We start from the raw sequence: 13,751 nt of genomic DNA on the forward strand, positions 1-13,751 counted from the left end.
TGCTGCTTGGAGTGGAAACAGTTTCAGCCCTAGGACTTCTCTCTCACCTAAGGGAGAGGTTTTTTTTAACAACAGCAGGAAAGACAGTCAGAATAAAGCTGATTTTAAGTTACACCAGGTTTCAAATTTTGATTGGAGCTATTCCATGCCTTAAGACTCTGCTGAGCTTGTAACTGCTGAGCTCAGGTGAGTAAAGCTCAGAAGTTTTTCAGTTACATGCATATTCTGAAAACCATTAATTCCTCAGTGTTTTTACTGTTTAGGTCTAGATGTCAGCATAGCAAAAAGTTTTCAGAAGGACAGAAAATGCTCTGCTGAGGTCACAGAACATAGCTAAGTCCAACAAAGGGTTGGCTACCCAGCTGTACATGCAAGCCAAACAGCTGCTAACTAGGACGGAAAGGCATCTTTGCAAGTAGTAGTTGGGTTTTGCAGTTCAGAGGTTCATACCGAGTCTAAGAGGCTTACAACTACCGGCAACCACCTACATCAACTATGAAGAAAAACTATTATCAGGACCACTGTATGCCTGACAAATACTTCTTCACCTAGTCCAGCTGCAATTTCTGATAATATATATCTTAATCAAGCAAGTTGTGGTCCTTCTGCATTTTCAAATATAGAATAATAAACACACAGGCCATATATTGGCTTTCCAAGTTCCTTCTCATGTTCTCCATAAATCTAAAATTTGAAAGGCAAAATGGACACAACTACTAATGTGATCTGAAAAAAATAATCTTAGAAATAGCGACTGACTGGAAGAGATGAGGGAAAGCAGTAAGAGCCTCCCACTGTATGGTGATAAAGCACAATAGCTGAAAGCTGAAGTCAAAAGATCGCTACAATAGCTACAGACATATCCACTTGTAGTACAGACAAAAGACAGATAGTAAAGAGAGCCATAAGGCTACATGCTCTGAATATCACATAGAACTTTAGTCAAGTTACTTGTTTCAAATTGGATGAAGCCACTTGCTTCGATGCATTTTTTCTACCCCACCTTGTGGTGAAAGCCAGTTTACATACTGTGTCACAGCCAGGTGATTAATCTCATGTAGTGTTCTACTACTGTAGAAAGTGGTTATCGAAGACCAAGAAGATCCTAAAAAACAGATTTCCTTACAAAAAAAGAGAAGTCATTGAGGGGCACCTCAGCTGTAGAAACTACCACTTGACTACTTGCAGCAGACACAGAAATAACTTACTCTATTATAAGAGGGTATAATACTATAAGGACAGGGAAAAATCAATCGGTTTTAAAGTTTCAGGATAATCATTTTACCTCATACCGCACTACCACCTAAGTCTACCTGTGCTTCAGTAGTAGTCCTTTATGACAGCAATACCAAACCCTCAACAAGATAGACAAAATTAGTTTATGTGAAAAACTGAGTTTATATAAGCTTCAAATTATGACTATCTACCACCAGGGTAGGGGCTAAAATTGCCTCTTTCTTCCCACAACTCCCAGTGGTAGCCTAGGCAGTTTTGCTTTACATTTATACTGTGCAAAGAACAGTTTACATCACCAGCCCCAGACAGCTACACTAACTTATCATATTAGCAACAAATTTGAGGGATTTTAGGCAAGGTGGTACCTAGAACTGTTTGGCAGCTTCTCAGTACACAGCGACTTCCCTAGTATCAGCATTGCCAAGTCTAAGTTCTAAAGCACTGTCCAAATGTTTATATTAGTACAATGCCTAAATAGGAACCACTTTTTTTTTTATTATCTGGACAATCAAAGAGCAAGTTCTAAAGAAGCAAGACCCAAAATAAGTCTCCTCAATGAAGTCAATAAGAATAAAGACAGCCGTTACGAAAGACTAGCAAATAGATTTTTTTGAATTATCATTGGGTTAAAAGGTAAAATACAATGTATTCGTAAGTTTGCAGAATTCCACAAACAAGTTTGTGCTATTCATCTCACCTCCTTTCATGAAGAAGTTGACTTACCTAGTACGGTTACAGTTGTTGATGACTGTGTATTTCCAAGTGGGAATGTAACTGCCTTGCAAACATATTCTCCTGCATCAGAAAAGCTAACATTTTTTAAGATGATTGTTGCATCAGTAAGCGAGTAGTTTTTAAATGACACTCTTCCTTGGTATTCTCCTTGAACAGATATTCCATATTCAGGATGATGAACAGCAATAGTCTGTGAACTTTTACCATGTATCTTCTCCCAAGAAACTTGCGTTATTGTTTCATTTACATCAATTATGCATTTCAGTGCAACCTTCTTCCCCCAAACTGCTGTCACATGTGGATCAACAATAGGTCCAGCTAAGGCACCTAAAAATAAAGCAATCATTAGTTGGTACACAACAAGGTTACGCCTCCAAGTCTTCACACAAAGCCTTCTTCAGTAATTAGCTTGCCTTTTTCGAAGAGAATTCCTACTTTCTTCTGAATAACCATATTGTAGCTGATTCACAGCATTGTGGAAACATTACAAAAGCATGCTTTAAGCAGAAACATCAAAGCTAGGTGTAGATTAACCATTCTTCAGAGAACACTATCACTAATACACAACTTGCTATAAAACTGACCTGATAATTGTGTAACTGGTGTATCACTCTTTTGGGAATTTAACTAGGTATGATCATTGCATATATTCAGATTTACTAAAAAAACAGTAATCAGACACAACACTTCAGCAGTCTGATTACTGATCCAGAACATCAGGTAAATATTTAACTTAATTACTGCACTTATTTCTACTTTCAAAAGATAAGACTCCTCATAATTTAAGGAGAAATGCATAAGTGAAACTTCCACCACTTAGCATACCAGTAACTACTTAAAGCAAAGCAACAATTAAAAAACACAAACCAGAAAACCCCCAAACCACTCCATCTCAACAGTGACAGTCAATGTAAAAATTCAATTTAGGTTCAGTATGCTAGTTTCTAATAAAGATATGTACCATCATACTAATGCAATCGTTCTGCTGCACTGTAGTGTGGTGTCTTCATACTAGATCTTCCCTCTGTATTCACACAGTAAATATGCAAGAGTAGGTATAGTCAAGTGTTTGCTTAAGATTCAATATATTTCCGTTTAATATCTAAAAAGACTTTCCACAGTAGCAACTGCATTCTGAGCTCAGCATTTTACACCACCTCCCTTCAAGCAAGGAAATCCACCAGGACAAAGCAGTTCATTAAACCACAGGTTCACAATTCCTTTTGCCAAACAGATGTTCCAGCAAGTTCCATCACTGATTGTCTTGGAGTAAACCAACATGATGAAAAAGAATCAAAGTCTTAGTCCACAACGTATTTCTTTTTACTGTGCTTAAGTTTTAACAGAGCCATTTCAACTGCTCTGATTTTCTCTTCATTTATCAAATCAGTACTCAAGCTGTTACTGAGAAAGTTCACCCATGGAACAAGACTCAAGTCTAAATTTCAGTAGCCCCATTTTCCCAAGCACGAAGATGTCACTCAACTTGAGACATTAACTGCCTTTTCAGTCAGAAAGTCCCCACAAAAGAGAAACCATGTGTTCAGGAAAAAATTCTCTATATTCGTTTATGCATGTGTCCATTGTCGAAAGCTTTCCATTTCCCATCCATTGATTTTTCAGTGTTCAATAACTAAGTCAATGAAGCCACCCAAACAAGTGATTTAAAGATTCAGCTATGGATTTCTTCAGTATAAAACTACTGACTAATGCCAATAGTATGAAAACATTAAGTTGCACAAATAAATCAAACTAAGCCAGAACTTTATACCAAGATTTTTGATATGCCAGTCACTAATAGGGGCTGGTAAGGGGAAAAAAGAAAACCCAAAAAACTGAGTAAGCTTCATATAGAGAGAGTATCTACGATGACTAATCCTCGAGTAACGAAAGAAGGTTTTGTCTAGTCTTCTCATGCCTCTAGAACTGATACGTACTGTTAAGACAGACATTGGAAAGAGGGCAACTATTTGAACACTAACTGAAATGCAAAGAATTCTGCCCAAACAGTCTCTACCTGCCATTCCTACATTTAATGATAAGGTAGAGTGTTCCTTAGAAAGTATTTAACTATTGCTTTCTATCTTATATCTAACTAAGGCTCAAGTTACATTTCTGCAATGTATTCCAAGATGTTATTGAACGTGTATATTCTGTAATGTCATTTAAGTGAAGAAAAAACACACTTTTGTTCAGAAATCAGCAATCTGTAATATTTAAATCTACTGAATCTTAACCTGTACTGAACCTTAACATAATGACCAGCTGTGTATAACTACAACAAACTTAGCACAGAAAAGCCCCACGAGTAAACTTACACAAAAGCTGCTTGGAATTCTGGGAAGGTAACCAACTGAATTGGAAAGTCATCCTAATTAGTGGAACACAGAAGCTGTTTTGTTTCTTTTTCGTTTTTTTTTTTTTTTAATTGACAACTCTTAATTCCAATAATTAGAGGCTTTAGCTACATAAAGACCTACCTGACAGGCCTCATGTATTTATTTCTATATACACACATTTGCAGCTATAGAACATTCATCTGTTACATCTTACTGCTCATTCACTTTCTCCAATAAAGGAAGTAGAACCAATAGATCATTACACCAAATTTTACACGTATCTTCTGATACATGTTCAGACTCCAAAGACGTAAGAATCAACTCATCTATGCTCATCATTTAACTTGAACTTACATATAGTTTATAGAACAGTATATATACTCCAAGTGTTTGAAGTTTTGTAGTTTAAAGCTCAAATGGTAACAACCACACCTTAAATTTCCAATAGCATCTCTAGTTTTAATTTTCAGCCAGTTATTATTCAACTATTTTTGGTTGCTGAGCAATCAAGCTAACAGTTCAAACCAGCAAGTTAATTACTATGCTGATATGCAGAGCTCTTCAAGACTCAGGACTTTAAGATAGGTATTTCCTTTGACATAGATACTTCCACTCAAGACTCAATATATTGCTCGAAGACTGTACTTGAATAATGAGTAACAGATACATGTCTACTCCAAAATAAAGCTTTAGAGGCTTACAATGCACAAGATTCTGAAGAATAAGACTCTGAAGAACAAGACACTTCAAGGCCACATTATTCATCTCCTTAACTGATCCAAGGTACTGATGCATAGGACACATTCACTGCTTTAATAAAGCCTAGCTCTCCTCCTCTTGAAATCTAATGCTGAAATCTCACCTTCTTTGCTTGCACTTTCACAATATTGAAGTCCTTGCTTATCATGATTCTCAACACCCCTTAAGGACACAATTCATATTCACTTACTTATCAAGATCTTATTTTATAACTTCAAGGAAAAAACAGTACCATGAAGTTTTCTTACAGTTTCCTTTAGATTTGACCAAGTTTTTGTGGATCTTTTTTTCCCTTTTCTGTTTGCTCACTCGGAAAACAAAAAATAGCTTATATCTTCCGTCTCATTTCCTCAATCCTGTGTGCTCTGACAGGTCATATGTTCTAGCATGCCTTTGAAACATGGAATGAGGTTCTTGCCTAACTCACTTAATTGAAGACACTGTCAGATTACTTTTACTGGTGGGTTACAATAATCACTTGAGTATCACATTCCGATATGGCACCCTATCCCATTCATTTCAAAGCTTTGTACCCAGCTGTATCATTCAGCCTGTACAAATGTTTTAGAAGTCCCTGTCTGTGTCAGTCAGCCAGACTTCCTCCTTTATGAAACAGTTACAGAATCACAGAATCACTAAGGTTCGAAAAGACCTGTTGGATCATCAAGTCCAACCATCAACCTAACACTATCATGCCCATTAAACCATGTCACACAATGCCACGTCTACACGTTTTTTGAACACCTACTGTTCAGATTGCACAGGCAACAGGGGATTTACCTTGTTTTCATCAGCAAGAAGTTGTCCAGTACTGTTTCATATGCAGCCTGATATTGCCATCTCCAATAGCTTTAGATGTTTTAGTTTTAGTTAAGTCCCTATACACTTAAGTCAATTTTTATCAGAGCAATCTAATCCATGCTGGTACTACTTCACATCCAAGTCTATCACATCACCTCATGTCTAAAGCTAACTGAAGTTAAGCAGGTGGATACTCCTCTTCGTTGATCTACTTGACACACCTATCTATTTGCAAACATGCTAATAAGACTCTCAACCTATTTCACAGATAACTTAGTTGCTTGCAGACACGGACAGGCCGTATCTCAGCTTCTCAAACTGCAACAGCTCTTCTCTAATTTTAACAACTAAGACTTTAAAAGCAGTCATTTACTATTCATGGCTCCACACTTACTTATTAATACCATGAGACTGCCCTACCTCAACTTAAAGTCTTATGATAAAGTAATTTCAAAGCTGAACAATGGATTACCTCATTTGAGAGTGCAGGGAGGGAAAAGTGTAAGCCTCTTGTTTAATATTTTTGGTGAAACACCTTCCTGAGGAACACATTTTTGGCCCTTTGAGTTCTGATACCCCCTGCTCCCTCCCCAAAATAACCTGCACTCTCTCTTCACTTTCCCACCCATCCTTCACATCACCACACAGACCAAACTTCAAGGCCCAGTACTGCAAATCTCTCTCAGTCCAAATTCTACAAAGCTATTGTTTTAGTTCAGATAAACACTAGACTTTACCATTTGTCCAAACCAAGTTTTTACCAGGTTTACATTGTGTTCACTAGCTTTCCAGTTTCAGACCACTGCAAGAACCTTATTCAAAACAGTGAAGCACTTACCATTCTTACTGAACTTGTCAAAAATCAGTTTGAAGCTTAAACAAGAAAAATCCCTAAAACTCACTTCTGGCATTAAAAGCCACAGAACTAGGAGCTACCCAATATTGACCATGATAACAGTAGCTGTACACTAGTAATTGTTAAGCAAGCTTCCCTCACTAACTGAAAAAAGATACTGAGGAAATACAGGGTCTTGAAAATATAATGACCTTTTAACACAACGAAGTACTCATGCTACAAAATGAGAGTAGTCTCCACACTTCCAGCCTTGTTATTTGTTGTAATAAACAGCAGATTTAAAAATTTTTCTGTATGGAACAGCCATGGACAAGTCTATTGACAAAAGCAATCCATTTTGTTACCTGCTATAGAACTGTGGCACACTTAACAGCATACCCCTGGCAAGACAGAGAGACCACACTGACACTCTCTAGCCACTTACCTTGCACTAGCTGTCAACTGCTTCCACAAGACAATGAAGCCAAACTGCAGAAGAGCAGAAAGACTTAAGTTTTTCCCTACAGCAGCAAGTTACTCAACTCACGGGTGTATCTGGCCTTAGCACACACTAACACTGGGAACTAAAAAGAGTTCCAACCAAGAGTAGAGCAGAACAACAAGAACATCCCATTTTGGTGAGACCAAGTTGCTATGTCAGCAGAACTTCCCATGAAACACTCTTAAGGTCAGGCTAAGCATTATTGTTAGGTCAGTTTAATTTTAGCTGACATCAGAAAGCTTAGACTCATTCTTTCATCCCTCCTTCTCCTGCATCAGCACTCATCAGGTACCTGAGAGAGCCCAACCTACTGCAGTCACTTGTTTTCTTCCTGATTTCGCCTTCTGAATTGGCTCATTCCCTGCTCAGTCAATCACAAGTGGCAATGCAACAGAGGCAACAAGAGCACAGCCGCACATTCTAGTGGTATTTTACGATTTGTTTAGCTAGAGAATCAAATCATTTAAGGACACTGCAGAAAACAAGCCTGAAACCTCAACTTCAGGCTTTATAAAAATACATTCTTAAATTACTGGGAAGAAGTCAGTGTGTGTCGTTTGAGTACCAGAGCACAATCAAATTACTGTGTCAAAAAAAGATCAGAACCAAGAAATGGAAGAGATTCAAGATTAAGTAGTACAAAATGCTTCAACACTAGCTTCCAATTAGAACTGTTAAGCAAGTAATTAGGAAAAAAACACACTTACAAAGAGATAGTATTATAACCTAATATTGTTATTGCCTACATATCTGCATTATCACAGTCCTCGCTTGAAGTGGAGTGCTAGTTTGTCAATCAAGTTTTTTTTTTTTGGGGGGGGGGGGGGGGGGGAAGTGGTCTAGGAGCAGAAACAGGGTAAGTGGTTGGCTTCTGTAAGCATTACATTCACTAGCCTCAGCTCAAGTTCCCTTTTATGTACAGCACTCTTTTAAAAAAGCAAACCAGAGGTATATTATTTCCATCTTAGAAGAGCAATTCTTAAAACCTTCTTCAGTGTTTATCACAACAGTATAACAGGCATACAAAAGCCTACCAGAAGGCAAAAAATTTTGGTGCAATGAGGCGTAGCAACTGAATAGTCTGAAGCCAAGACGACAGAAATCCTCTTAGCTTTTCCGCATTTGCCAGCTATCTCAGGCTGCTTTTTCATTTTATTAATGTTCAAAGGACTCAGTCTTTTGAATCCAGGGGTCAACTTTAGCTGATAGCAAAAGGAAACTAGGAACATTATGACAACAATTCTTTAATGACATGCTCCTAGACTTCTCCCATTGCATTGATATATCACTGCTGTGGCTCACACATATTCATCACTTGGAAATGCATCTATTAACTTCTGAATGTTAGCTTTTCATACCTACAAATGGACCAAAACTAGGTTCCAGTCTTAACTTTATCTAACATGTAAGCAGCTCTCCTTTAGGTGTCTATAGCCTACATGCTTACAAAGGCTATAGTAAGGGGAACATAATTTCTAGTTGAAAACTGTAAAAAAAACTAGTTGCACACAGGTAAAATTTCTCAAGCAACCTAAAAGTTGAAGACGCTGGCCACAAGAACTGGTTGAGTTTGAGAACACATGAAAAGGTCAGTCTCTTAATTTCAGTACTGTCTCAATCAAAAGTTAACTCCTGCTGAAGCAGGGGTTTTACTCAAAACATCAAGCTCAAGACAGACAATTTCTCAGTTAAGTGCTATCATAGGATGTTCTGCAGCATTTAAGTACTTTGAACCTCCACCTGCTGCTCCTAAGGGTAGAGCTGACAACATAGCACACTACTCTACCAAGAGGCTGGTGTTACTCAACTCCTTCACTCCCCACAGCTGATGGAAAGGACAGTCAATTATCTTCCTCTAGTTGCTGAATCAAAATGTGTGTCTATATAGGTATCAAGGAATACTGATAATTGTGGGGAAGGCTACAGCTACCATTCACAAGATGCATGCAGAGCCCACAGAGAGAAGATTCATACTGCCTGTTCGAAGGCCAGATAATGTAATACTGGACAAAATACTCTCAACCTAATACATCATGTATGATGATCAAGTGTGCAAACCTCTATGGCACAACAATAAACACTTATTATCAACAAGATGGACATTTTCATCACAGAAAGCAAAGAAACAGATTAGAAAGAGGTATTTTACTCCAGTGTAACACGAAGCCAACAAAAAAAGTAGTTAAACTCTGGTTTAACATTAACATAACTTGAGCCCAACTCATACAGCCATGAGTTGGAGCTTCAAAAAAGCTCTGCACCTCAGCACTTGAAGTCAGGCACGGCTGTGACACGCTATTCTTATTTCACAACGCCATTTTCCTCACGTTAACTGGTGCTTCTATTCTAGTTTCACTACCTCCACACAGGGCAGAGACTGTGCCCCTGCATACTCTGCTTCCTACCATGCTGCACAGACCTTTAGTTTCAAGCAGCAGGTAACTAAATACAATGTAAGACACTAGAGGAAAGTTTGAAAAAAGGTTAGGCTCATGATTCAAATTGAGTTGTGAAGGACACTCTTAGAAAGCAAATTTTATAAGGTTAAAGCTTTAAATCTAACTACTCACCAAGAATGTTTACCAAGTCTCATGAACTTTAAAACTTGATCTGGAATTTCAACTTAAACCGTATTAGCATCAGCATCTGTTTTACACACTCTTACATTACCATCTTCTATGTATGCTAACACATAGCAAATTAAGACACTTGTGTTTATCCTGATGCTAAGCATTCAGATGTTTACAAGACATGTCGAACAAGACATGTTGAACCAATAAGGGAGGCAAGCTATGAGGAAGCTGGAAGTTCTTCAGCAATGAACATTCCAACCTCTGTTTAACCAGACAAACCTCCCAATCCCACCCCCTTTAAAAGGAAACAAGACAACAAGGTACTCTTTTTCCAACAAATGGGTTGGCTCAGAAGTAGGACTAGAGGAGAACATGTCATTCTTAGTCCCACTCCCTCAAACAACTAGTAGTAAGAGTAAACAAGTAGTTCAGAAGTTATCCATAGAAACACACACCACTTCCTCTCCTAAACACAACAAAATGCTTCATATTGCCATTTAAATAAACTTAAATCCCCAGGTACCAGAGCAATAGGTATAAATACACGGAAAGAAAAGCAAGAGATAAAAAAACCCAGCTATTCATGTAACTCAAATCTTTGATTGGAAAATTTGTTAAAGAGTTCCAGATGACCTTCAGAATCTTTTGAAACACAAAACATGAGTCAATAGTTCTGACAAACTAACCTGTAGGAAAAGGTTAAAGTCCTCCTATGTGGCATTCAGTTTAAACACAAAGCCAAAGTATCTAAACAGATACAGTAGGAGGTCTAAAGGAGCATTGCACTTCTGTTTTGTATCTTGGTGGGGCTGCCAAGTAACTGCATTAGATACAGAAAAAAAAAGTGAAGTTCCACATAACAAATCTTTCCCAGTCAGCCTGAAAAAAGCTTTAAGTTCTAATAGGTCCAAATTAGAATAGTAGTCAGCAGGAATAAGTATAGGTAACAGATACAGGATGTTAACTAACTGGTTAGAGAGCAAAGACTGTTCTGAAAGTTACAGCAAGAATAAGTATATGGTGATTATGTTTCAAGAATTGCAAGCGCCACTCTATAATACACTAATATATAAGTAAACTTTCTGCTCTAGCCAACATCAGTGAGGCTCCATCTGCAGTCATTCAGCTTGAACATCATACTTCAGGTATTAGCCACCTGGACAGTCAGAAAGCAAACTAAGTGTGCTCTAAGGCCTAGAAAACTTTACCTACAAGGACGGACTGGAAGAGCTGATCACTGTTCTCTAAGAAGGGCAACCCAATAAAGGTGCTGAAGTACTTACACTGCAACAAGAGGATACCCGTACTGCTAAGTATGCCTGTGGAGGTTAGGAAGGAGATAAACTGAAGCAACAAAAAACCACCACAAAAAGCAACAACAAAACTTGCTGAAATCAAGGAAACCTTTAACGCTACAGAAAGTGAATTCCTCAAGTGAACACCCTGGCCAAAATATTAAACCTCCACAACCTTTAGAAGGGTTTGATGTTATAAAAAACCAAACATCCAAACTAACCTAAGCTGCTCCTGCACTGGGGTAGAGACATGATCTGTTGTTCAAGGATTTTTGCCAGCCTAATTATTTACAGACATTTTTAGTGAAGTAATCATCTGGTCTTCCTTCAAATTCTTGTTAGCCAATATGACACACGTGCTGATGGACGCAATTACAAGCTCTCCTTTTAGAAGCTTATTAGCAACAATCCATTCCATGCACTTACACCACTTGCTCTCTCATGACCATTTGGTTCCCCCAGACCTCACTACTCTGAGAATATTTCAGACTACGTTGCTTTTAGAAGTCTTATCATTCTCAGTTCTCTTACTAGCAACCTGCTGATTCACATTTTTTCCACTTGTGTTTCAAGACTATCCTCACTTGCTTTGCAAATCAAGGAAGTAACGCAGTTATACATGAAGGAATTACCAAAAACAGAAAGAAGAAATTAACTCAGAAGACGTCTGGGATGGCCAATTCATTTCATTTTTAATGCTCTGCTGGTAGCACTTCAAAAAAAATATTATGAAACCAAAAGTTTGTGTTCAAGAGCACCAGCGCTGTTAGCTAGCACATATTTCCTTAGTAAGACAGAGCACTTTCAACTACTTTTTTCATCCTCGGGTCAACTGCACTTGGGGTTTAACTTCAATGTTGTATTCAACTTGTTCAGTTGGATAGCTGTTTTCTCACCGAATGTTTTTCGCCATTTGCTTCTTCTATTTGTATCCTTTCCAGTTACTCTTTTCAGTAAAGGTTTTCCTCTCCATCAGAGGGACAGCCAGCTCACAGCAGGTAATCACTCTTCTCTATTACTTATTTCTTGTATTCTCATCCACAAGCAGATATTCAGCTTTCGTCATGTGTTTTTTAAAAGCTTTTACCTCTTCAGTGCTGTGTACATGAATCCATACAAAAACTCTATTAGCATCCGTTTGTCCTCAACTGAGTCACTGTGACATACTCACATCACTCCTTCGAGACTCATTTTCTCATTCTCAACCACACTTAAGACTTACAGAAGTAACAGCCAGCCTTCAGCTTTGAGCAAAGTAACTCATTCTGAGTATGTTCATTAGTAAGTTATAACATAACCTGATGTTTAGATTTAAGTTTATTGTTGCTTGCTTAAAATTTATTTTAAAAAGCTCCATTTCATCATTTATTTGCAGGGCTGTGAATTCAAGGTGTCGACAGAAATTCAACTCAGGGGAGACAGAGTTAACACCTATCAGTTTTAGTCAGCTAGTGTTTCAGCTTTTCTGCCTTCTATATGAAGTACTCAGAACTTAATTTGCCTTTAAGTCAGCCCCATCACCTACTGTCAACTGCCTTTCATGATACTAAGAGACAATTATGTACATTACACAAAAAAAGCCACTTTCTAGACATAAGTTCATTCTTAAAAGGTTTCAATTCTAGTATATTCTTCAGAGCTAAGTCTAGAAGTTCCAAAACTGGCATCACTACACTTAAAGTTCAAAGCAGATGCCAACGTAATATCATGACAGAGGACAGTATGTTCTCTTCTGTTCTCTTTCTCCAACACTTGATTTGCCCACCACACCCTTTTGAAGACAACTAACATAAAAAATAATCAGCTCGTGGAACTGGCCATCACATAGCCAAGGCCTTGTTTCCAAGTATACTAACAGTTAGCTCAGAGGCAAAAATATACATACGAAGTTTACTCCTCCTCTCCACAAAGAGGGTCTCATGGATATCACTGAACATTTATCTACTCTTCAGCTTGTTCCATTATTCAATCACTCAGTTTCATAAGGTCCTCTCTAACTCTGTAATTCATCTTTATTTCAACTTGCTATCAGCAACAAGTAGTTATGTTTACTTGGGGCATCTCATACTCCAGGAAATGCAATAGACAAGATTCCAGTACCCTCCAGCACCACCTGGAACTATAGCTTCCACAATATGAATTCTCTCCAGGAAAAGGTCCTAGCAAGACCACAGTGACTGCTAACTGAAGGTTTGGGCAGATGAATACCCTCCCACACTTCTTTCCAGACTCCAAACCTCCCCACTCCTTATTTGGAAAAGCAATTCAATGCATTTAATGCTATCACAACACCTGCCAGCATTTTTTTGAGAGTAAAAGGAAATTTGAGGGTTGGGGGGTCAGGCACTACATATCAGAGAAGTCAGAAGAGTTACTGCCATCACTCCTGCTTCATTTACAAAATCTGGGAGTTATCAACGACACAGCAGCATAGCCTCTTCCACCTAGCCACAAATTTGCAATAGCATGGGTTGACATTCCAAGAGACACACAGCAAGTACAACAAACAACTTGCATTCCAAGTTATGTGATTATTGTTTCAGCCCCACCATATAATAAACTTGCCATTACAAAGACTAACAGAAATACAAGGCAACTGCAATGAGAATCTAAAAAAGCAATACCAAGTGGGTTATGCTACATCCCATAGATTCTGATAGTAGACTCAAGGACCTA

The 13,751-nt window shown here is 38.1% G+C and overlaps 1 protein-coding gene across 1 annotated transcript in view; it reads right to left on the bottom strand.

The window, feature by feature from the left end:
- Positions 1-13,751, bottom strand: part of NECTIN3 (nectin cell adhesion molecule 3) — a 49,286-nt gene that overhangs the window by 20,441 nt on the left and 15,094 nt on the right. The window contains exon 2 of the mRNA XM_059821757.1: positions 1,960-2,298. Coding sequence (XP_059677740.1) covers positions 1,960-2,298 — 339 coding nt within the window. The remainder of the gene's footprint in view (positions 1-1,959; positions 2,299-13,751) is intronic.

This window comes from Gavia stellata, chromosome 1 (assembly GCF_030936135.1).
Source record: "Gavia stellata isolate bGavSte3 chromosome 1, bGavSte3.hap2, whole genome shotgun sequence".
NCBI lineage: Eukaryota > Metazoa > Chordata > Aves > Gaviiformes > Gaviidae > Gavia > Gavia stellata.